Source organism: Syngnathus scovelli, chromosome 14, assembly GCF_024217435.2.
Source record: "Syngnathus scovelli strain Florida chromosome 14, RoL_Ssco_1.2, whole genome shotgun sequence".
NCBI lineage: Eukaryota > Metazoa > Chordata > Actinopteri > Syngnathiformes > Syngnathidae > Syngnathus > Syngnathus scovelli.
In genome coordinates, this window is record NC_090860.1 from 8877034 (window position 1) to 8901585 (window position 24552).

Consider the following 24552-nt stretch of genomic DNA (forward strand, 5'->3'; position numbering starts at 1 on the left):
CCATCTCCGGGGGTCAAGGGATGGAAGGAGTTGCAGAATGGTGAAGGGGTCTCAGTTCCACCCCCCTGTGGACAGCCTCCGCTCTTATATTGTTCTAAGAGGTGTTGGCTGTGTTTTTTTAAATAATCAGCCATGTTATTAAAAATCAGGAATTTCTGCTTAACCGTGTTTTTGTGGTCCCGATGTCCCGGTTTTGACCTTGGACTGAAGCAGACTGGAATGACACGTACAGGCCTTCATATTTGAGTTTCAATAACATCGGACCAACAGGAAGTGCCCGTCAGGTTCTGTTTGTGTGTGAAGCACAGCGTTTTGGGTTTAATGCATATTGGAATAATATGGCACAATGCATCCAATCAGATCGTTTCATTTTCTGCTCACAACCGCTAGAGGGCGTACTTACATCTGGAAATTACTATGATTTGTTCTGATGATTACCAGTTCTCAATTTGGTTATTTCTTTGGAATGTTGGACAGCAGCTGATAAAGGGTGAAACTTCTCATCCAAGAATGGTCGCCACTTTTCTCCGAGGTAATTGTGAATGTGGCACCTGCTCAAGCAAGCGATCACAGCATGAACGAGTTTCAGTATTTGTACGTGACTCTAATGTGCTTTGTTTCTTAGTCTGTGTTTTTACCTCTTGTCCAGCAATTTAAATTTGTCCGAAATATTGCAACTCAATAACACTCCTCATACTGTTTTTTTCCCCTGCAGATTCTCACTACTTTATTTCCAATATCTCAAATACTGCATGAGGAGTTGAGGGCAAGCACATAAGACTGCAAGAACAACAACAAGAAAAATATAATTTTTATAGCGCCAAGATGAAAATCGAGGTCAAAGGTGGGAAAGGTGAAATAAGGCTTAGGTCAATAAACAACCATGCGATGTTTCAGGAAGTGTCAGTGGGGAGTTGGGTTATTATGGCAGGTTGATAGGTGGTGGTCAACAGCCCAGCATGGGGTTTGGTCAGGGGCGGCGAGTTGAACGGCAACTCGCCTCTCCATGATCCCATCACTCGTGGGCTGAGCTCTTAATGCGGGCCTGACGCCTCCCTGGCGCTGGGGCCACGTTGCCTGTCTCACATCTGGAGCCAATTACCCAGAAAGGCTGTGACAGAGACCTCAACTCTGCTATCACTCCACCGGCCCCCTCGCCCCGCCCTCTGTTGCATTGTCCATGCAGCTCGTCTACCACTCCTGATTTATTTTTTATCCACCCAGTGAAGTACATTCCGCCTGTGCATTGATCTAAAGTTTACATTTTCCCTTTCTGGTTTCTAATACTATGATTGTTTCATTTTTTTTTGCTTCCAGGTGTCTACCTATTCTTACGCAAGGTTGAGCAAAATTTGGCCTTCTAGCTACATACACAGTTCTTTAATTCGATCCAGCAAGTATCAAGGGTCCTGTTATATTAATTTATCTTTTTAAAGTCTTTCATTAAATTTATTTATTCATGTAGTTAAATATTTGGTTGCTTTATCGTAAATAATGAAATAATAAAAGTTTAGCCTACTAAAATGAATCAAACCAACAACCAAGAACCACTGAACTGAGCAAAACCGTACTTGAGGTTCCTGTTTGAGGTTTTTGCAGGGACAGGATGTGCTTGGCTATCAAACCAGAAGATTGAGCTGTCCTAGATGACAAACACATTAAGTGGTGCTGCAGCTCAAATAAAGTCATAAACTGGAAGATTTTGGCTTCTTCGTGACCGTTTTGTATGTTTGCGCCGCTAGAAAATACACAAGGAATTCTGTGTGCTCATAAAAATCATGAGTCTGTATGCCCAGTCGGAGTCAGACAGAGCGCTCCCATGGGTGCATAATTCAACATTTGACATGGTCGTGCAAAGAGCGAAAGCGAGGCTGGAGAGAGACTAGTGTGACGCGGGGCAAAGGGGGAGTTTGACAGACAGAGGGAGGAAAAAGCGGTCTGTACAACAAAGACAAAATAAATCAAGAGACACTGTAAAAATGTCAGTTGTGGCTCCACAGTAGAGTGAGAGAGAGGGGGAGGAACCAATACACAAAGATGCTCCATCATCAAATCAGAATGAGGCGCGCTCAAAGGAAAGAGCAGAGGCATAATATTCAATGGACTTGTTCTGCCCCCTGCTGGATAATTTTGGCACTTTTGCGCAACTGTAACTTTTATTATTTTCAACCCGCAAAAAAAAAGTTGCATACAATTTTTTTAATTTTGAATGCACTGTTATATATTTTTTTAAATTCAAGATCAACATTCATTTTTAGTTTCAAGTTTTATTTTTTCAAGTACAATTTTTTTATCCCAATTTAACTCCATAATCCGAATTTGAATGGCACACTGTCCCCTTTGACAAAAAGTCTCAATAATGAATAGCCATATACAACGCCATTATGTACTTTTATGTGTTTTAGGATATTTGCTGTTTTATAATTATTTCTGTAAAGCCAGTCAATGTTAATTGGTATTCTGTGATTGTACTTAAAAAGAAACATGAATTTTGAATAATTCAAAACTATATTGTATTGTTAGATGAACACCAACATGTGAATATTATATAGAATGTTATGTCTATTTTTCTTTTTGTTAGAGTTAGGGAATGAAATACAGTACTAGTGTGTACTGTGTGTATCACACTGGGTAAACTTTCAACTTTTGGTATTACTGACTAGAATGTCCACGAGATGGCGATGTAAAGCTTCGGCACAGGTAAGGCCGTGGCAACGTAAAATGATGCACATGGAAAATGTAGTTTTTTCCCCTCCCTCTTTTGCCCCATTGAGCCACGTGACTAAAATGGTAGGGCAGTCCAACCAAAAATTGGCAGGTGCTATTCGGGGGAGAGTTATGCGGAACTTGTAAGTCCCGGTCGGCGTGTAGTTGTTGTGGTTTTCTTTGTGTTGAGGACTCAACCCACTCGAGAGTCAAAGCCAAAGGAAGGCGGATGTCAAGTGTCGAAACAACAAGTGCACTCAGCATGGACACATGGACTTTTCGCCCGGAGACCTCCTTTAAGACCTTCTGTTGACTTCTTTCTTTCCCCTTGTGATTTGTAACTGTCTCTAGTGGCAAGCATGAAGTTTTACGGCCACATCCAGCTCCGAATCGGGGAGGCGGTGGACCTGAAACCGACCACAGTTTCCCGGCGTCACTCCAGGATTTTCATGAAAAACGCTTCAGCATTGGACCCATACATTGTCCTCAAGGTGGACGATGTCAAAGTGGGTCAAACTCACACCAAACAGAAAACTAATTCGCCGACGTACAACGAGGACTTTTCCTTCTCCGTGCAAGATGGACAACACGTCGAACTTGCTGTCTTCAACGATACACCGATCGGATACGATGACTTTGTCGCCAACTGCATCATCCGCTTTGGGGACCTCACGAAGACAGCCAACACGGGCGAGTTCTTCGAGGGATGGGTGAGTACGTGTGTGTAGGGGGTCATCATTTGGGGTCATCATTTGGAAGAGCACGCAATTGTTACATCACCTGCCATTAAGATTCAAGCATTATTTACAGACAAAATGAACGGGAGCATGCATGAGGCTTTTTTTTTTGGGGTTATTCATATGAATTTACTCACAGGTGTCAAACTTAAAGCCTGGGGCCCATATTTCGCCCGCCACAACATCAGATGTGGCCCGTCACTCATTTCTGAGAAGACCGGTGAAGCCAGCAAAATAGTTCATGACTATTTTTTTTAATTCAGTATTTTTTAAAGACACAAATAAATAAATAAGCTGGCGGTGATGTGACAGCTTGGTATTTAGGTCATCTTTTAGTGAAGAATAGTGTGTGTCAATAGAGAGGTTGGTATGTCAAAGGAATGTTGCAGGATTGAAAATGATAGTTAACTAATTTAGGATCATAGTTTGAAGCAGGTTCTTTTTTTCCCAGCCGCTCATATCTCTTCATGCCAATGCTTCTTAAAATTTTAGTGTTCAGGGAACTGCGGTGAATTTTTTCCCCTTCAGCCTCCATGTCCCTAACACCAGTTAAACATAATGACTATGCGTACCATACAAATGAAAATTAGAATTCTCAAAAATGAGGAAACAAATCAATAAAATTATATTGTAATTTTTCTATAACTCCTGTTGGGGTGTGGGACTTAAATCTGTTTTAAATATGTGTTCCTACAATAACAGGCCTTAAAAGTACAACAAAAAAAAAAATCACTATTTCTGCAGAAAAATCTGATGTATGTGATTTTACATTGGAGTGGATGGATGAAACTATAATTAATATATTTTTGGACAACATTATAACAAAATTAATGACACCTCTAAATACACATCAACCTGCTATTTATGATATGGACAGCTTGTATGAGTGTCTATTTCTAAAAGAAAAATATACGATTCAAATGAAGTGAAATTTAAAATCCCCCCCATAGTATGCACTGTTTGGTAGTTTCGAGCGGGGTTGTAATTCTAAGTCTGATGCTTTCCTATGTTGCACAAAGTTCATTTCTGCGAAACGCTGACACGACTGTGTCAGCACTGATCCCGCCCTACTTCATCAACAACTCAAAAGCCACAGACGTATCTGTAAATGTCACGTTCAAATGCATCCCCCACTTGTGTGTAAGACCTCACTATGTTACTTAAAATATGATACTTTAAAAGTACATTTGTGAGGCAAAAGTGCTTACAAATTGCAAAATCCTGGTGCGTTATGTGCTGTGACATAATCTAAGATGAAAACAATGATAGAGGAATATTACACGGATGTCTCGAATCACTTGTGATCTTTGCTCGTCTCTTAAACATCCTTTTTGATGTGTAGCCCTTCAAGATGATGAGTTCAAAGCGCTGCTATTTAGGGCAGGAAAGCAAACTATCTTCTAGTTCTTATCACGATGACATTTTGCCCTGACTTTCCATTTGCCGCCCACTTGATGCAAAATGCCACCTCATTGCGGTAAATGTTGCTTGCCATATATATAAAAAGGAACCCTAGCTTCTTCCTTTGTGATGCTTTATCACACACCACCGCACTCTGATATACCATTTGTGTGTAGATAGCAAAAAAAAATATCTAGAAGTGCTAGGCTGATAGATATCTTAAGGTATTTTAGATATTTTAAGCTAACATTAAGTCTCTGTAGCTTACAGGTGCACTGGTTAGCCTGCATGTAGTTGTGCATTTATTTTGATGGTGACATTTAAGATGAAATGGGGGGGGGGGGCAATGACAAACAAATGTGTCACTAGGGAATGGGCGTATCTGTTCTTTATTTTTTGCACCACAGGGAGGAAACTCCCATCTTCAGGCAGTCATTGACTGCAGATAATTTTCAAACAAGTACTAAAGAGACACTGAAACTCTATTGTGGTGGTGTTCGAAGGCAAAATAAAAAAAAAAAAATCTGTCTTCTGGTTCTAAATGTATACTCCTTATGCTTCATGCATATTAGTGAAACATCTTCACAACTAAGAGGCCTCCACAACCAGCCCAACCTGCCTGACCTGCTTTGTTGTCTCTGTCAAACTTTTTGAATTCTTATCTAATTATCTACTTACAGGAACTAGTATGCATTTGTCCATGCACAGGGAATCCCTGTCTTTGTCACACTTTTCTAACCAAGTCATGACAGCGTATACTTTTAATTTCATCAGAAACATTCAAACATGTCTTCTACAATCCACATGATACATTGATTTAATTTATTATCTGCCTATTTACCTGAGTGCAAAGACAAAGCGTTGTTGTTTGTTTCTGAATTGATATTCCCATACAAATTGTTTATATCTTTTTTTGCAGAAGGACTTGGAACCCGAAGGCAGCATTTACGTCCTTATTAAGCTTAACGGATCTTACATAGATGGTGAGCTGACTGCAATGCATTCTATTGCTATCTGTGCCAGGAAAGTTATGCTTTGACTGTGTGCAAGTTCCTTTTTTGTATCAATCAGCATTTTCTATATAATAGGAAGGTAGTCAATAAGATCAGAATCCACACATTGACACAATTTGCAACAGTATGTGCATGCAGATACACGTTTTATTGTCAAATAAAGTAAAGGTGTCAAAATTAATCAATTCATCAACAAATGTTAACGTTTAGAGCCATTAGACTTAAAATTGTGCAACAGTATTTGATGTTTTTGTCCTTAATTAAAAAGATATTTTGTGTTCAAATCAAAACATTTGCAAAGATTTACTTTGGAAAGTACATCAGTCGCTCTTTTATGATATTGTTGAATTATTATGTTCACAGACGAGGCCATCGTAGAGGTGAAAAACCACCAGGAGTTTACCAGGAAGCGTCAGGGGGCTGTAAGGCGGAAAGTCCATCAGGTCAACGGGCACAAGTTCATGTCCACTTACCTTCGCCAGCCCACCTTCTGTTTTCACTGCAAAGACTTCATCTGGTGAGCAATTTTAGTCACCGTTGCCAGCATGACCTTCAATGTAAATTTCTTTCTATCTTGATTATTTTTACAGGGGTGTTTTTGGAAAGCAGGGCTACCAGTGCCAAGGTGATCTTATGTTCTTAACCTCCATACTATTGAGCTTTGCATCTGATTTAAATTCTTTTTTTCTTCCCTCGCCTTCTAGTATGTACATGTGTAGTTCACAAACGCTGCCACGAACATGTTGTCACCGCATGTCCACTCATGAAGCGGTCAGAGGTAACATCACTCCCTTGTGTATTTTGTAGCACTTGGTGGAACCTATGTAACCTCATTTAAACCCGTTACTCTACTATCACTGTACAATATTTTATCTTTAAAATGTATTCAATTAGTTTACAATTGAAACTTTAACTTGTAAAAGTTGTGACTGTGTTCAATGCAAACTTCCACCACTCTTAAATATGACAGTGTTTCACTTTTTGCAGTCTGTAAGGCCGGGCTTCAGCATCAACGTCCCTCACCAATTCAGGATCCACAACTACAAGTCACCCACTTTCTGCAACCATTGCGGATCGTTACTGTGGGGAATTATCCGGCAGGGCCTACAATGCAAAAGTAAGACGCCCACATTTCGACTTTAGGCAATCGTATATAATAGTAATTTTTTTGGTGCTCTGATTTCTCATTCCAGTCTGTAAAATAAATGTTCACATTCGATGCGAAAACAACGTTGCACAGAATTGCGGCGTCAACACTGTGGAACTGGCCAAAAAGCTGGAAGAGATGGGCATACATGCTGCAGAACTCTCTGAAAGAAACATCCAAAGAGTATGTACATTTTCTAAATCCATTAACCATAAATTCGGCTTCATCGTAGTGAGTTTTTCTTCTTCCCTTTTGCCTTTACAGTTCAGTTCAAGTAAAGTCAAAGAGCCTTCCGAAAGGAGGAAGAGTGTGAAAAATCAACCAGAGATCCCTCAGTATGGCATTTCCGACTTCACTTTCCTTCAAGTGCTTGGCAAGGGCAGCTTCGGAAAGGTAGAAAAGAGGCGAGAGGGGTGTGACGGGAATTCGTTGTATAATAATGACTTGATGAGTCAATCAGCTCATGTGTGTGTATCCGCAGGTCATGCTTGCTAGACTCAACAACAAAGATCGGGTTTTCGCAGTCAAGGTGCTGAAAAAAGACATCATCTTGCAGGACGATGATGTGGAGTGTACCATGACTGAAAAGAGAGTGCTGTCACTAGCTACCTTTCACCCGTTTCTCACAAAACTATACTGCTGCTTCCAGACTCAGGTTAGTGGAAATGCAAAACACACAGTAACAACCTCTGACGCAATTTCTTGCAGCGCTGCAATCCAATGTAAATAGTTGTCGACTACATTCCAAATGCATTACATTAATTGTTCTGCAGGTGGCAGCAGTGCTAAACTTGTGGGTTTGAGGCAACTGCTTACTTGGCTCTTTTTCAAGCTTGACAATCTTAATCTTCTTCCGGTGTGTGAGCCTCCACTGTCCTATTTCACGCAGGTTTAGAATAGACAAGTATTAACTCTGACGCTTCTCCCTTGAACGCATTCACACCAGCACATTGCCGCATAGTGGCTTTTGTTCCATTGCGTCATGGCACTTTTAAATCAAGACTAGAAAGTACTACGTTTGTGTTAAAGTGCTTTTTTTTTTTTTCAAGCGCATCGAAGGAAATTGTGGGAGGAAGTAAGACTGGCCTCTATTTATATGTCGTCAACATGCAGTGCTCAACACGCTAAGCATGATTAAATGTGGAAAAGCAAGTTTTCAGCGTTTGCTGTGCCTGTCTGACCTGTTGATGAAGTGTCAAAACAGTCTCGTGAATCACATCCTCCGCTTGACTTTTCTCCCCCTCGCTTTTATTTCTGCATTACGTACCTACTGCAGCTTGTAATGAGAAAGGAAGATTTATGGACTTGATCAATATATTTTCACCCCACTAACTTCACACCGCGTTTAGTTCGACAGCAATCTATTACAGCCGTGTGCTATATATGTGCCGCCGCCATGTCCTTGAAATGAGTTTGGCCTCGTGACAAGTCGGGACTGATAACGTGGACTCTTCTCTGGGGGCACTGTGTGTATATATTTCTATAAGTGCATGTGTATAAATAAAATGTTGTTGCCGCCCATCATATACAGGACCATCTCTTCTTCGTGATGGAGTTTGTAAATGGTGGCGATCTGATGTTCCACATTCAAAAGTCCAGAAGATTTGATGAGAATCGGGCTTGTTTCTACACGGCGGAGATCACGTCGGCTCTCATGTTCCTGCATGGCAAAGGCATCATCTATCGGTATGATGGACACACGTGCAAAATAACAATTGCACACACATATTAAAAATGGAGTAATAATTAATTGTGAGTATTAACTTCAACCAGATTGTGTCACACTGTCTAATCTTAACACATGTTGAGGGCTTCATGCCAGTGCCTGATGATAAAGGGCATCATGTGCTCTAACTGTAAAACCTGAGTTATATTTAGCAAGCTAATGTGTCCCGTGTTAGCCATGATGGTATAGCATGCCTGTTGTCTGTAGAGGACACACACAAGTTGCAACTGAAATAACACGGATGATGCCGGGGTAAGAAGATCAGGGCACTCTCAGTCTAGGTTGCGTAATATCAGTTTGCTCTCATGCTTGCTGAAGCTTCAGGTATTGTCACACTTGAAGTCTCTTGGATGAAAGCAATTCTGTTTGTGGTTTTTTTTTCTCGTGACTACTCAACGCAATTGAAGCAGTTTAAAAGCTTTCTCTTGGCACAATCTGCTTCTTAGTAATCGAGAAAAGTTTCCACAGTCTGGACAAAAAAAACGTCATATGCTTAGTCACACGCCCTCTGGAAATGTTATTATTTAGTGCAACTTCAGCTTCTTTCCTGCAACCCGGCAACAGATTTTGACGAGTTGGATGATTTTAATCACTGGCCGGCCTCCAGCTACTCACTCTCGCGCATTGATCCGTCTGCAGCTGAAGAATGATAGCGTCACAAAGCGAATAGCGTGATTTTAAATTCTCCATTTATATGTATTTCCTTTCAGGGATCTCAAGCTGGATAATGTTCTCCTTGACAAGGATGGCCATTGTAAACTGGCAGACTTTGGCATGTGCAAAGAAGGCATCTATGAAGGTGTCGGAGCGCGAACTTTCTGCGGTACCCCTGATTACATTGCCCCTGAGGTCAGTTCAGACTTATTGACCTATTTAAGAGACAGATACGTGGCTGATGGCTTCTTGTAACACAAATGACTTCATAAAGTCACATGCAAGCCCCCCCCCTACACTCCCTCATGACTAACTGGAAACTAGCAAACCTTGGCTTGGGGTCAAATTCTAAACAGTACTGGGGTTCATATGTCTTTGGTATTATTTTTGTTTTGTTTTACTGACTAAACTACTACCTTTGCTACCTTTGTCTATCCGTACAAAACAAAAGAGTATCCTTTTAATGCTTCCTCTTTCCAAGACTCAACAATATATCCATCTGCTGCACCTTTTGTACCTCACACTTCCTGTAAGGCACCCTTGGGCATGGCCATTAGTGTTGTTTGCCAATATGTGACATTTTTTCCCCCCACAGATCCTTCAGGAGATGGTGTACGGGGCCTCCGTTGATTGGTGGGCGCTCGGAGTGCTCCTTTACGAAATGCTGCAGGGCCACGCGCCCTTTGAGGCGGAAAATGAAGACGAGCTGTTTGAGGCCATCCTCAACGAAGAAGTTGCCTATGCCCCTTGGCTCAGTGTCGAGTCAGTGGCTATCCTCAAAGCTGTGAGTTTTTATTTACGGGAAAAGGCATATTGACTCAAATCTGGATGTGAGTCACTTTTCTGTCCTTGGCAGGACTGTTGGACTCTGGAGTTTTTCCGCACTGAACTAATGATAGAGAAAATCAATTTCTCACTTGGCTTGTGTTCTGTATTGCACAGGAAAAGACATTAAACTGTGAACATTAACAAAATGATCAATTTGACACATTCCCAAGTAGCTCTGCAGAGCAACAATTGAAATGGGCTTTGTTCGGTTTATTACGTGTCGCGCTTCAGACTGAGACGCTGACTGTCGAGTAGCAGGCAGATTTACAACAGCTCTGTCTGCCAGCTGTTTAGACCAACTCTTGCATAACTATATTAAGGCATGGTCCACTGCCCGATCTCGGCTAACTGGCTATAAATACAACAATGTGACCAGGTCCTCCTCTCATTGGCCGTGCTGCCTCTCTTACCCATGCTGTTACTCCAACATGCTTGACCAAGCTCAGCACTAAGCTCATTTGTGTCGCATGTTACATAAAAAGCGTGAGTGGATTTTGAACACAGTGCTCTACATCGAATGACAGTTGATCCGCCGCAAGGTTCTCCTTGTTCCCATAAGCAGGTTTAAAGAGTTCCCATAGGATGTTACACAAATACTGCCAATATTTACAGGATTGGCGTTTTCAAAGGGTAACACAAAGCGTCTGGTCACAATATTAGGTACACCCGTATAAAACAGTGATGGGCGCTCGTTCAGATTAGTCTAGTTGTGGTTCTAGTTTGGTGTCATCTTTTCTATTACGTTGGTTACTTTCTAATTTCTGTAGGCCTATGTGAAAGCGGACTTATCTTTCTGTTGGATCAAAATAAAACATTTGCATTCCTTTTGGAAAACGATGATTAACATTTTCTGATACGGATCAAAGCAGTAACTGAATCATAATATACTTTTCTCATTTCCTGCACTATCAATTAAAGATAAAAGAAAGCCCTGTTTTTGGAATAACGAGATGGAAGTAAAAACTCAGTCTTTTTATACGGTTCATTGACTGATTTGGGAAGTCTTTTTAATCTTTCTCGTAACTTGGTGTTTATCTAGTGGCTGTCACTGTGGGTCAAAGGCTCATTAGTTTTGTTAGCTTAGCCTGAATGTCATTGTCAGCCTTAAGAGGTGCACCATATCTCGCGCCAAGATTTGCGGCTCCTCCAAAATCCATTTGCTCGTTAGCTTTCTTGCTGAAGGCCACTCAAAACAAATGTTCATTTTTTGCCACGCCCCTGAGCAGCTGTCAGACCCCCGGACCTGTGATTTACAGTTTTATTGTTTCTTTATGTACAACTCTGGGAAGCTGGGAAGATCATGCTACTGTTCAAACAAGCTGAATTTCTCTCAACTGGTGCATTGTGGGTTGTGCCAAGAAAAAAAAAAAATCAGGGTGTGTTTTTGTGAGTGGGGAGGTGCGGCATTACGTACTGAATCTTGGATGGGCTCCAGTTTGAGCATTACTAAAATTTGTGATCGCAGCCATCCAAAGTAGATTATACACAGCAGTGGAAGAGATGCTATCTCGTTGTTTCTTGAATCGATTACAACTTCATGTTCCATTATAACGTAGTACTTATTCTAGAATCCTTTTGTAGGATGTCTTGTTATTAATAACTTCATTTTCATTTCTGTATCCACAGTTCCTGACCAAAAATCCAGACAAACGCCTAGGTTGTGTGCAATCAGAGGGTGGAGAAATTGCTGTGAGCAGCCATGCCTTTTTCAGAAACATTAGCTGGGAAATGCTGAATCGTAGAGCCATAGAGCCACCATTCAAGCCCAAGATAGTATGCCACAGAACACACATCCTCCTCCATAAATAGCAATGCGGTGTTTGGAATCATTCCACCTTGACATATACCCCGCTGTCTTTCTCAGAAAACGGCAGAAGACGTCAACAACTTTGACCCGGATTTTACGAGGGAAGAGCCCACCCTCACGCCGATCGAGGACTCGTCGATGTCCAACAGCAATCAGGAAGAGTTTCAAGACTTTTCATACACTTCACCTGAGTTGCTGGAAATCTAAGAGCTTCCTCGCCGGTCTGGTGATCAACATGCGGTTTCGATCTTTGCCCTCGACAATTCTCGGCCGTACAGTATGACTGTTACATTCCCCTCAGACGAGAGTGTCGGATCAATCAGACACGAAGTCAAATGACATTTTGGTTGGATTACAATACGGCGTGACAGACTTGTACATGGTTTTTTTTTTCTTAATTTTTTTGCCAAAATGTATGGATGTGTTTTTTGTACTGTTTGATGAGCTCACGTTGTTATGGTACAGTGTTTTGATTCAGCAAATTTGGCAGACTTCCTTTTTTTTTTTTTTTTTTTTTTTTTTAAACTGGACTTCCAGCAATTTCCAGTGACAAATGGCCTTAGTTTGTGCAATCTTTTATTTCCTATGACACACATAATGCTGAAAAAAAAATCCCCCTAAACCACTCCCGCTATCTAAATAAAAGTAAAATTTTGTACTGATGTTTGAAGCTTAAAGCTAGCACTATACTTCAATAAAAACATGAAGGTATTATGTTGGTAAAGGCAGACTGAGACGGTGTATGTGTTATTCCATCAGTCACAGTCAAGCAAATTCCTGTCACCCATCCAAACTTTACCGAGCATGTTGAAGATGATGCAACATTACATTTGCTGTAAAAGCGCTTGTGATTCATTCTCCAAACTTTCTACAATTTCAACATGTCTGTTGACCTAGGATGCACACCACTGGCATTTGGCAACTACTTAATTGTTTTGTATGTCTTCTTCCTTTACCGTTGCAGTCATCCATTTGCTCTTATCTGAAACGTTCTGTTTCCTTCCTCAAAAACACACTAAAAATAATATTTGGCAGCCACTCAATATCCAGGAGCTCGTTTTCCGAACCAGCGAATCATCCAATTATGAATAATTTCTCAATCGAAGCATGGTAAAAACATTTGAAGTTCTCTGTTGCAGTCCTGGCCAAAAGCAACAAGCTAATCATCTCATGAGTTAAGCGGGAACTTGCGAAAAATAAACAGGAAACCACACTGCGTCATTACCGTCGCTTTTCAGAAGACACGAGAGGAGTGAATGATGCTTTTTTTTGTGTGTGTGCCGCTTGAGAGTGTGCGCCTTGGTTAGAAAACTAATCTTTTAAACGACTTTCTTGTTCAAGGGCAGACTCTTAAACAATGCTGCTGTCCGTGATGAACCTGGCCCTGATAGGGAGTGCACCTCCCTTAAAAACAACTGTACTTCCTGTTCGCTTCAAGGAGGAAGCCTGCATTTGTTTATCTTTGACCCCCTACTGTGGGGCAATTGTCTGGCTTTGTTCAGCAGCCTTACCTGCTTGTTGAGACAAGTGAGCACATTTTGCACCGACCTGCAATATAATAAAGAAATGCCCGTTAGTACACAGCCTCAAAATCGACAGTCTTTATTGACACTTGATGACTTTAATGTACGCAGGTTAGAAATATCGATTCATTTTGAAAACTAACTACAAAGCTGTAGTTCTGTTCATATCGACTACCCCATTTGTTTTTTGTCTCTGGCCGTAAAATCAATGTTATTCAAGGGAACGTATTGATCAGAAGGACTCATTGACAGCCTATGAACAATCAGGGCATTGTGTTTTGTCCATGCTAGTGGGGACATGGCAGTTGAAAGAATGAGACCCAAGATTAAATGGCGAGACCCACTTTGGTAGCTTTCCTCAGGTAATGTCGAAATGGGAGCAAAGATTTAAGAGCCTTGTCTCAAATTTCATTACTGAGACGAACTGATGGCTGCCAGCATGTCTGTGTGTGCTACTTAATTGAATCAGGACAGTCCCACGAGCATTGCCTCCAAAAGTAGACACTGGGAAAAAAAAAATCCTTCACAATCATCATTTTGTTGTTTGGTGGATATCACTTTCCAACATTGTTTAATGAGAATTGTATGACAGCAAGTGCTCTATCGAACCATCAATAATTAGAATTCTGCAGCCAGAAGGTTTATATATTGTGTGTGTCGACGAGGGAGGCCCTCGAGGACCGGCATTGCCCATTCCTTTATTAAATCATACATGCTAAGTTGAAAAGAAGATTGAAAATGAAGAAAATTACAAAATTGAAATAATCAATATAGAAAATATTGTTGTCAATTTCATACCAAAGAGGTTCTATGTCACTTTTTTTAAGGAATCGACACTAATGGTAAGAGACTAACAATTCAAGATTCAAGAATTCAAGAATTGTACATGTTCAGTGTTTTCGTCAAACATGTCAAACATCATTGGACGCTTATTACTATGGAGCACAGCAGCTGGAATCTGCTCTAGTATTTTCTCACAGTGAGAAGGGAATTCAAGGTTAAAGGGCAGGGGGGGCAACTGTTTTCCTTTTCCTGGTCCACAACAAAGCAGTTAAAAGCAAAACATCCTAGAAAAACATACCATAAGCAGTGTTGAAAATGGATGGATGGAAAACAAAACGTTTTATATATTCTGAAAATGCTATTTAAAGTTATTTTCCCTGTTATAATTTATATGGAATTTGGTCATATAAGGACAAAGGAAGAAAGACATTTTAGGGCATGCTCAAAAGCTCCATCTGGTATTTTAAAAGACATTTTGGAATCACTTTTATCACAGTTTCTCAAGACAAATTCTGTATATTCTGCATGGATGGTTTGAAATTTCATGTAGGGGAAGAAAATGTATTTTAATTCCAGACTAAACATTGATGCAAATGTGCCTCCAAAGTGGGACGGTCCCAATGAAGCCACATTTAATAGCGCATTGTACAATGGCATACAATATCGTGGGCGCGTGCACGAGGGGTTGATCATGTGATTGCGCGTCCCCGCGGCCTCGTTGGGGTGGGGGGGGAGTTAGTAATCCTGCACTTGTGTAGTTTCAGTTTTCAGTTTTCCAGCGTGGCAACGCTTCCAGTGTTGGACGGGCGAATGGCCTTTCTTTAAGCGAAGAGAAGACTTGTTTCCTGGCAAAAATACGCACGGCTTTAACTCTCACGGTAACACTTCAGGAGCCTATATCGGCAAGAATCATTATTCGTCGACGGCGACGGAGACAGCTTGAGACGGATCGGGCGACACAACTCGGGTGCTTCGGTCCTCAAATGGACACGGGAATTGTACCTGAAAAGAAAAGGTAACGTTGACGCTTATCTTACAATACACGGCTGCTTGTCAAAATATGTGCCTGGTGTTTTGAGTATTAGAATTAGCGCGATGTAATGAGATGAATTGCAAGGTTTTCTATTAACTTTTATTGCGTTTACGACGACATAATGTTTTTGATGGCTAATAGCTAACTTGGCTAGCTAGCTTCGCGACGTTTATTTGGCGACCTTCTGACGCTCCTTTGTTGGTCTCAGCTTACTTTGTCTCCTCAATTTAATCCATGTTCGATGAACTACGCCAATGTTATTTATAAACAATATCTTTGGAGTTCCGTTATTTGAAATCGTTGAGTTTTTGTGACAGATTTTATCGTGGTTCTTAATGCTGTCAGTGTGTTGGTTTGACGTAGTGACCGATGGCCCTTATCTCTTGCGAGCACTACTTCCTTGTGTTTCTTTTTAAATATGTATAAGTAGTCGTCTGGTAACATCACAGGGTCGTTCTGGGTTATTACGGTGTCGGTTGTAAATACGTAGTGGCACTGGCAACGCAGTTAAGAATTGTTAGGCGTCTGCAGTAACAGTTCAAACACAGACCTGAGCCACAAACTAATAAACATATCAAATAAGAGCTGTTGCGCAACATGTTATTGGCCTTCTGTGTGCAAATGGACATGCTGTAGTAAAGTACCTCTAGGCTTATTATATATTGTTATTTTGTCAACCTTAAAATAAAACATCCAAACTGAACTTGTGTTGTTATAGCTCAATCCCCTTTGGCTTTATCTTGTGTTCTTGCTGACAAATTGAAATTAGGCATCTTGTCCCGTGTGCAGGTCCAATCAGTCTTCTGGTAATCTTCTGTGTATTTGGTTAACTGCAGTGGCTATAAAAGTCTACTCGATGTATAAATGCCATTGTGCTATAAAAATTTAAACCAATATGAATCATCCAAAAACTGGACTTTGTTCTATTATTTTGACCAGAGGGTGTGCGCATTTGTCCAACCACACTTCTTATTGTGTTCATATTGTACTTGCTATTCTAGGTTATTTGCTTCATAGTTTTACTCTGGTTTGGTGTAAGTTATGTTGCACAGTGCTACTTTGCGGTATTATTTCTGCCTCATCTCTTAATCACCTTGGATTGACGTCAGAAGCAGTTACCAAATTTGTCTTGCAGTGGAAGCTGGGCTTAGGTCTCCAAGTACACTTCCTTCATGTTAACAAACAAAAAAAAAGATGTGCTGTCAAGGATTTTAAGAAATTTTCATTTTAACTTGATGCTTTTATAGGCAATCCAACCGTTTGGTGAATTGGACAATCAACCCTTGCTGGAAGTTCTTTGTTCATATTTTAGGTACATATTTTTGTCAAAAGCAAATTATCAAGTGGATGGATGATAGACATTTATGCCACGGTTGTTTGTGTAACGGTCGCTGCTTGCTTTTAGATGAAGGAATCGGAATTAGTGAGCCATGAACAAAATCGTATTTCAAAACAAATGATTGGTGTTGGTGGTAATCATGGCAAACAAGATTAAACTACTACTGAAGGAACTGTGGCACAACCTTGAGCTTCTCTGATTAAACTTGTACTCTGTAGCAGCTTCCTCTCTCCATGCACCACAGTAAACTATTATTAGAAAGTGAAGTGTGAGGAGAGCAAACCCAAATAGACAAAAATAATACCTGTCTCGTGCACATTTATGACCCTGTATAGCAAAATGAGTCAGCGTGACCCATATTTCATGAAGCACTTCAGAGAATGCAAGGGCAAATGGATAGTTTTGATATAAACAAAGAGAGAATGAGCTCAGCTTTCCATTGTTATACTATCAACAATTTTGGCTGTTTTTTTTCTCAATTTGATCTACTGAGTCATTATTGCCTTAATACCTTGTTTGATAATGCCAAATCGATTTGTATACGATTACTAATCTACCTATGTACTGCATTGTTTTGGTACGAAGCCCCTTGTTGTCTTTATTTATTTTTTTATTGAGCACTGTCCAAAAAAGAGAAGCACTACAGTAACACTTGCAGCCAGTGAGCAGAACACTGAGCGAGCGGAATGTTGGCAACCCATTTAGAGTACTGGCAGTCACTGCACTTAACATCCCCCCCCCCCCCCTTTTTTTTTCTCCATCCTGGAGTCAATTCGCTTTGTTTTTTCCCAGGCTGCAATTAGGGTCGGCTATTTCTTTATGCTTTTTTTTAATTCATTAACAGGGCTGCTGTCCATGTCTTTTGTCAGTGAAGTCTGGCTTTTATTGGGGAAAATGGGATAATGAAATCAGTTGTGCTTGGCGTCCAAGGGGTCATTGGCCTGACAGTTTCAGCATTTTTCTGGTTTTCTCACGGTGCTTCAAGTTGTGGCACCTCAGAACATTAAATCGTATATTTTAGAGACCTGCTAGTCTGTTGTCAAATTAAACTGTCCTGATCTAGTGATTTCTCAAGTAAAATGCTTCAGCACCTCAAAACAAAAATCCAGGAACACTATCTTCACTCTTGGTTTGCGTTTTGAAAAGCTCGACACCGGTCAGTCTGAGCAACACAGATTTTTAGCAACGAAATGTCCATGTAGTGTAAGATTTTCAATGTGCTTATGTACACATTTTTATATAATCAAATTGAGTTTAGTCCTTCCCAGAGTTTAACTGTGTTTAGCATCATAAAGCCTTTATAAACCGTCTAAGTCATAAAAACATAACCAGGGTATAAACAAGTCCTTGATTTAAGTGTTAATATTGAAAACAGGGTATTGTGTAATCTAAAAAAAAAACATTCTGAATTATGTAATTATCATACAAACAAGAATTGATGTAGTCAGCAACTACATGATAAAGCTAGTAACTAATGTTGGCAGCCAAAACATTCTTCCTGAACTTCGATCTCTTTGGCATTGCGATTGCTTATTACGGTTATTATTTGTGTGGCTACAGATGGATATTCTCCAGCTGTCATCGCACTAAAAGTTCTCTGCTATGCATTCCACAGCATTGGGACAACTTCCAGATATCTTTTGTCATTTATTAATCGTTGGCAAACAACTTTGAAGTGTTGCGCCATTTGGTTGACGTCTGGCGTGAGTGACGTTTGCTTGTTGACAGTGCCGCTTTTGACGCATATATATTTATTTCTAGTCTAGAAGCCTAAATTTTGGTTTTGCGTTCTCCATGAAGTGCCAGAACATTATGACGTCACCGTGCATGGCTTCCTCATACAGTGCGTGAATATTTGTCAATGGTCTCGATTGGTGAAGGAAGGCGCTTGGGGAAATAAGCTCCAACAATGTGTGAGAATATGACTCCACTCAGACTGCTGAATTATTCACCTGGCAGAGATCTGAAGGCGGCATCCGCACAATAGCCAAATAACCTTCACAATTCTTATATTGCATATATATTATCAGCCGCCTTGGAGTCAGACATTTTTGGACTGTCAAGCAATTTTTTTACAATAAAGGCCAATTTCAAATTTAGGCAGGGCTGTGTCTGTTTGTGTGCGTGTGTGTGCACTTGTTCCCAATGTCATTACTTTTCCATCACGCTGAGCTATTTTTAGTTGTTCTCAGTGCTTTGGTGGTAAAAGTGCAAAAGGCCTCCTGTTTGCAGACACAGATTTTTGGGCATAGGCTGCAACTAACAAGTATTTTAATAACAAATCAATCAATTTTGGGGGACTATCTAATGAACAGAAACTTTTAAATGTCCATCCCTTTATTCCAAAGCAGGAAATTATTTTAAGTTGACTTCAGAACATGCTATACAGGTTATGATTCAGTTGTTGATTTAGTCCATGTCAAAAAAATGACAAGGTCACAAGGTTGTTCTGATTACATCATGGACATGAACTGTGCTTGTCAAATTGAAAGAGATTTACTTGTGAAATTAATAAAGTGTAATTCACGTTTGTTTCGAGGCATGATTTGACCACAATGACTTCACCTGTCTTCCACAGGGTGAGCTCGGAGCGAAGGAAGGAGAAGTCGAGGGATGCGGCGCGATGTCGTCGCGGGAAGGAGTCCGAAGTGTTTTACGAGCTCGCCGAGCAGCTGCCGTTGCCTCACAGCGTCAGCGCCGGCCTCGACAAGGCCTCTGTCATGAGGCTCACCATCAGCTACCTGCGCATGAGGAAACTCCTCGACACTGGTCAGTTGCTTAATTTATTAACCAAATACACAACACTTACTGTGATATTTTAAACCGCCATTCAGACATGACAAAACCCACGCCACTGCTTTAATTTCATTCTTTTCTTTTCTGTGCTTCCAGTTGATCCGAATCCAGAGGAGGAGAGCGAGTTGGACACACAGCTGAACAGCTCCTACTTAAAAGCTCTGGAGGGCTTTTTAATGGTGCTGTCAGAAGACGGCGATATGATTTATCTCTCCGAGAATGTTAACAAGTGCCTCGGCCTGGCACAGGTTAGTCTGAATTGAAAGTGCAAGTCTTCTGTTTTTAGAAATAATGAAGGGGACATTTTTACTGGTGCTCCTCAAAAAAAGAAGCTTAGAGGTTAACATGGCATGAAGTTGCTGACGCGCAATGTCTCGCATTCTGTCTGTGACTTATGCAGTTTGACTTGACTGGACACAGCGTGTTTGATTTCACACACCCCTGTGACCAGGACGAGCTGAGGGAAATGCTGGTCCACAGAACGGGTACGAAGCATTTTATCATCATCACTCATTCGGTCGGGCAAGTGCATGTGAACTTTAATTTGCAATACGGGAAGAATACGCTGTGTCACCTTGACATTCGTGTGATGCCACATAAATGTGCAATATGGTACATAAATTGTACAATTAGAAAAATCACAGTCTTTCTTTACGTAGCTCTAGTAAAAGATCCCGTCTTTTGAATTGACGTTCTCTTCTTTTTGGTGTACCTTCAGGCTCCAAAAAGACAAAGGAACCAAACCCAGAGCGAAGCTTCTTCCTTCGAATGAAGTGCACGCTCACCAGCCGGGGCCGCACGGTCAATGTCAAGTCTGCCACTTGGAAGGTAATGCAAGGTTTTTGCGGACTGAAACCTTGATAATGATGTGAAATAAATGCACGATGACAAGTGTCATCCTGAGTAATCGAATCGCCAATTGCAAAGCAAAGTGGCTATTAGTCTGTCACCTTCATTTCAATCTCAAAACAATCAGTGTATAATTGTGTATGTGCACAGAGGCTGACATCTGATAGGCCATTAGAAGGCTAGTCGGATTCAATGCAAAGACATCAAACTTACAGTTATAGAGCTTGGATTACAATTTTATGTCATGTTTATTCCATAGCCAAAGCAGAATTTAAATTTTAGCCTTGAGCTGCCTGTCATAAAGACTGTCACGTTCACAGGTGCTCCATTGCTCTGGTCAACTGCGTTCACACAGCGGCCTCACCGATCAGACTGCCAAGGACCACAAGGAACCACCGCTTCCCTATTTGGTGCTGATCTGTGACCCTATTCCACACCCTTCCAACATTGAGGTCCCTCTGGATGCCAAGACCTTTCTCAGCCGCCACACAATGGATATGAAGTTCACATATTGTGATGAGAGGTGAGCTTCATGACCCCCCACCCACCCTTTTCCACGTCACGGTCAGTGGATGTTAATTATTTATTATCTTCCTGCAGAATCACAGAGCTTATGGGATATGATCCAGAAGACTTGTTAGATCGTTCTGTGTATGAGTACTATCACGCACTGGACTCGGACCACCTCACTAAAACGCATCACAACTGTAAGCATCACTGATGCAACCTTGAATTTATCATGTTGAAAGTGAACGTTCAACTGCAGCGTTTTGGCCAGCTGCATATCGTAAACATGCTTATGTTTGTATTTGTTTCAGTGTTTGCAAAGGGCCAGGTCAGCACGGGCCAATACCGGATGCTGGCCAAGAGAGGAGGTTTCGTGTGGGTGGAGACACAAGCAACTGTCATCTACAATAACAAGAACTCGCAACCACAATGTGTGGTCTGTGTCAACTTTGTCCTCAGGTATTGAAGAGGACCTCTGAAAGTCCCAATCATTCATTAAAAATTACTTATTTTGATTTGGAATAATATTGTTTATTTTCAGTGAGGACTGTATGTTTAAAAAGCCTGCTATACGTACAAATAACTCCCCAAAATGCGATTGACACCCAATTGCTAACAACTAAACTTAGCTTCTACTTGGCCATATGAAGCTTGGCCCCGAGTCAAAATTCATTAATTCCGCAAATACCCTTCAAGCTAATCATTAGTTTCCACTTACCTATGGTGCCATCTTGTGGCATCTCAGAGAGCTACTGAATGTGCCTCAAACTACAAATATAGGGCAGTTTTAGGGTTTATTATTATTTATAGATCCAAAGTAGACTTTATTGTATTCCTCTTTTACAGTGGGGTCCAGGAGGAGAAACTGATCTTGTCTCTGGAGCAGACGGAAGACGTTAAGCCTGTGAAGGAGGAAAAGAAAGACGAAGAAAAAGTTGTGCAGAGCTGCCCACTAGAGAAGTCCCCAACTCTGCCGAAGAAGGAGAATGGGGCAGAGAAAGCCCCAGAGCTGGATGTGATCAAGTTGTTTACACAAACACTTGAGCCACAGCCAGTGACCAGTCTGTACGAGCAGCTGAAGGAAGAACCGGAGGCCCTGACTCTGTTGGCCCCAGCAGCCGGAGGCGCCATCATCTCCTTGGACTTCAGTTGCCCCGGTCAGTAGCCTCATGCACACTTGGAAGCTATTTGGCTGTACACATCTGCAATGCCGCGCTGTCCTCTCCTGCAGATGCCGACAACCAGCTGCTGAAAGACGTGCCTCTCTACAATGACGTGATGCTTCCTGCCACCGGCGAAAAGCTGCTACTGCCTCTTTCTCCTCTGCCGCCCAGCGAGCCCCTCGGTGTCGACGTGACTGAGAAAAGTCACAACTATGCCGGACCTGTGTCCACGTCGACGGCCAGTAACAGCACAGTAGAGGTAAAGACAATTCAAGGTCATGGCAATCCATTTATTGCTGTCATCCATGGATAAGGGTAGTGTGGTGGAAGTATTTGACATTCTCCAATAAGAGGGAACTCTCCTCTTTCCTCAGGTGCCTCCTCCGCCAGACTTTTGCTTAACCATGGACTCGGACATCTCCGACTTTAAACTGGACTTGGTGGAGAAGCTGTTTGCCATTGACACACAACCCAAGACTCCCCTTGCTACACAGGTAATGACTGTTCATGACTGGTCTTTAAAAACAGAACATCAAAATTATATGATGATGCTGCCCCCCTCCCCCCCCTCAAAATAAAGGCAATGGAAGACTTGGACCTGGAGATGCTGGCTCCCTACATCCCCATGGATGACGACTTCCAGCTGCGCAGTATGAGCCCCGAACAGCCCCTGCCTTGTGGACCTGTGGAATCCCTGGAGAGCTTGCCTGTCCACGTCACGCAGGATCTCCATAACTATCTCGGCCTGCCCTTCAACACGCCAGGCAGTGGCACCGCGTCCCCGGCACCACCTGACCCAATCGCTATCCACCCCTCTTCCCCCAGCCCCATAATGAGGTTAAGCTTCCATAATATGCTCAAGATCTCCCCCACCCTAGTTTTGCAGTGGTCTCATGTCACCGTTTGTTCTGCAGAACGCCACAGTTGGACAAAGAGGTGTCCCTCCGCACTCTGGCAGCTCAAAATGCACAGCGCAAAAGAAAACTGGATGACATACGAGAGCTGGTTGGCCAGGTAACATCTCAGTAGAAGGCATGAAAATTAAACCACATTTTTGTAATTTGATTCATACTTTAAGTGACAAAATAATCAACAGATTAATACATGAGCAAAATAATAAAATAATATATTTTTTTTTTCTTCTCCAGGGAACTTTGCCTAAGGAAAATATGAAAGAAGGGAAGAAACTGAAGGCAGAGTTGGGCACAACCCAAATTGTATTTCTTCTGCCTTCAGGTAAAGCGAGGCGACCTATTGATTTCTCCGTTAATGGCTTTTGTTCCATTATTAATGAGCCGCGGTGTGGTGTTGTTTCAGATTTGGCGAGTTGCCTGTTAGGCAGCACATCAGAGGCCACCAGGTCCCTCTTCAACTTGCCACAGCTCACACGCTACGACTGCGAGGTCAACGCTCCCTTACAGGGCCGCCAGTATCTGCTGCAGGGGGAGGAGCTTCTGCGCGCCTTGGACCATGTCAACTGAGTCCGCTGTTGGACTCAATTGGAGACTACAGTCTTTCCCATTTTCCTTCTAACACCCCCCCCCTCCAGTCCTCTTATTTATGTATCTGAATACGTCCAACTCGAGTTTGGCTGCTGTTTGTGCACACTATGTGAAGTCCATAGCATTCCACTGTGACAAACGCTATAGCAGCAATTTGGTCGCTATAAGGGATTCCGGCATCGCAAGGTTCCACTTGATTCTTTTGGTTTCCAGTTCGCTCCTCCCGGGAGTCTCTCAGCACACGGCGCCTCTCAGATGACCTTTTCCAGCAGGTCATCAAGAACCTGGCGCAACTGCCAGCAGTGTATTGTAAGCTTCAGTCGCACAATTTATATTTTCTTAAAAAGAAAACTATTACCAGCAATATATATTAAGCCTTTTTGAAACTAGTTTTAGTGGGATTTGAAAAGATTTTTTTTTTTTTGTTCCAATAATTGTATGTCTTAACATCTGTAGTCCTCAAATTTGATGTTTATTGTTTAAACCTACAGTGGCAAGAATGTTGGCTTCATTTATTCACGGTCTTGTCTTTTTAGTCTTTGAATATATTTAATTGTGTAGCAGTCCAGTACATAAGTCACTTTATTACTTTGCTGTATGTGTCCTATTGTGTGTTCTGTATACCAGCAAAATTCACTTAGTATGGCTTCTCACAATCGGAATCGTCAAAATGAAAAGTGGAACTAGGTTGGCTTTGCTTCACATTACGTTTTCTCCATCAAACATGACCCGGGTGCTTTATGTTATTATAATTTTTAATGTCTGACACTTAAAACAGAAATAAGGGGCATCTGAACAGACTGCATTTTTACTAATGTGATCATTGCACCATTGGTGATTTGTCCAACACCGCTAAGTTAATTGTAGTTTGTCTAACTGATCAAGTGATCAATCATACCATGCTTCTTGTTACTGTCTAACATTAAATGGGCTGTCTTATAAATTACTTTTGGACGTGTCATTATTACTTTCAGCAGGCGTCAAATGAAAATTAATACAGGCAATTGTATAGGAAGAGAAGAAGAAAACTTCTACAAC

At 41.5% G+C, this 24552-nt stretch overlaps 2 protein-coding genes across 3 annotated transcripts; both read left to right on the forward strand.

Annotated features, from left to right (window-relative positions):
- The first annotated feature begins 2815 nt into the window (after positions 1–2815).
- Positions 2816–12747, forward strand: prkcha (protein kinase C, eta, a). 2 transcript variants are annotated; one of them, XM_049741439.2, is made up of 14 exons: positions 2819–3416; positions 5764–5827; positions 6221–6374; positions 6448–6482; positions 6562–6635; positions 6845–6974; positions 7051–7187; positions 7269–7397; positions 7486–7659; positions 8536–8690; positions 9441–9579; positions 9980–10168; positions 11839–11985; positions 12077–12747. In XM_049741439.2, exons 1-14 carry the CDS (start codon positions 3066–3068, stop codon positions 12224–12226), a joined length of 2028 nt encoding a protein of 675 aa, XP_049597396.1. In that variant the 5' UTR covers positions 2819–3065; the 3' UTR covers positions 12227–12747. The 2 variants fall into 2 exon arrangements, with proteins under 2 accessions (XP_049597395.1, XP_049597396.1); XM_049741438.2 differs by having other exon boundaries at positions 2816–3416; positions 7051–7397.
- Positions 12748–15043: 2296 nt separating this feature from the next.
- Positions 15044–24460, forward strand: hif1aa (hypoxia inducible factor 1 subunit alpha a). The gene is made up of 15 exons (XM_049741437.2): positions 15044–15340; positions 19276–19466; positions 19590–19741; positions 19894–19978; positions 20212–20321; positions 20663–20865; positions 20943–21049; positions 21161–21308; positions 21696–22006; positions 22081–22271; positions 22387–22506; positions 22593–22849; positions 22927–23026; positions 23161–23248; positions 23330–24460. The coding sequence occupies exons 1-15, from the start codon at positions 15309–15311 to the stop codon at positions 23491–23493; spliced, it is 2259 nt and encodes a 752-aa protein (XP_049597394.1). The 5' UTR covers positions 15044–15308; the 3' UTR covers positions 23494–24460.
- Positions 24461–24552: the final 92 nt, after the last annotated feature.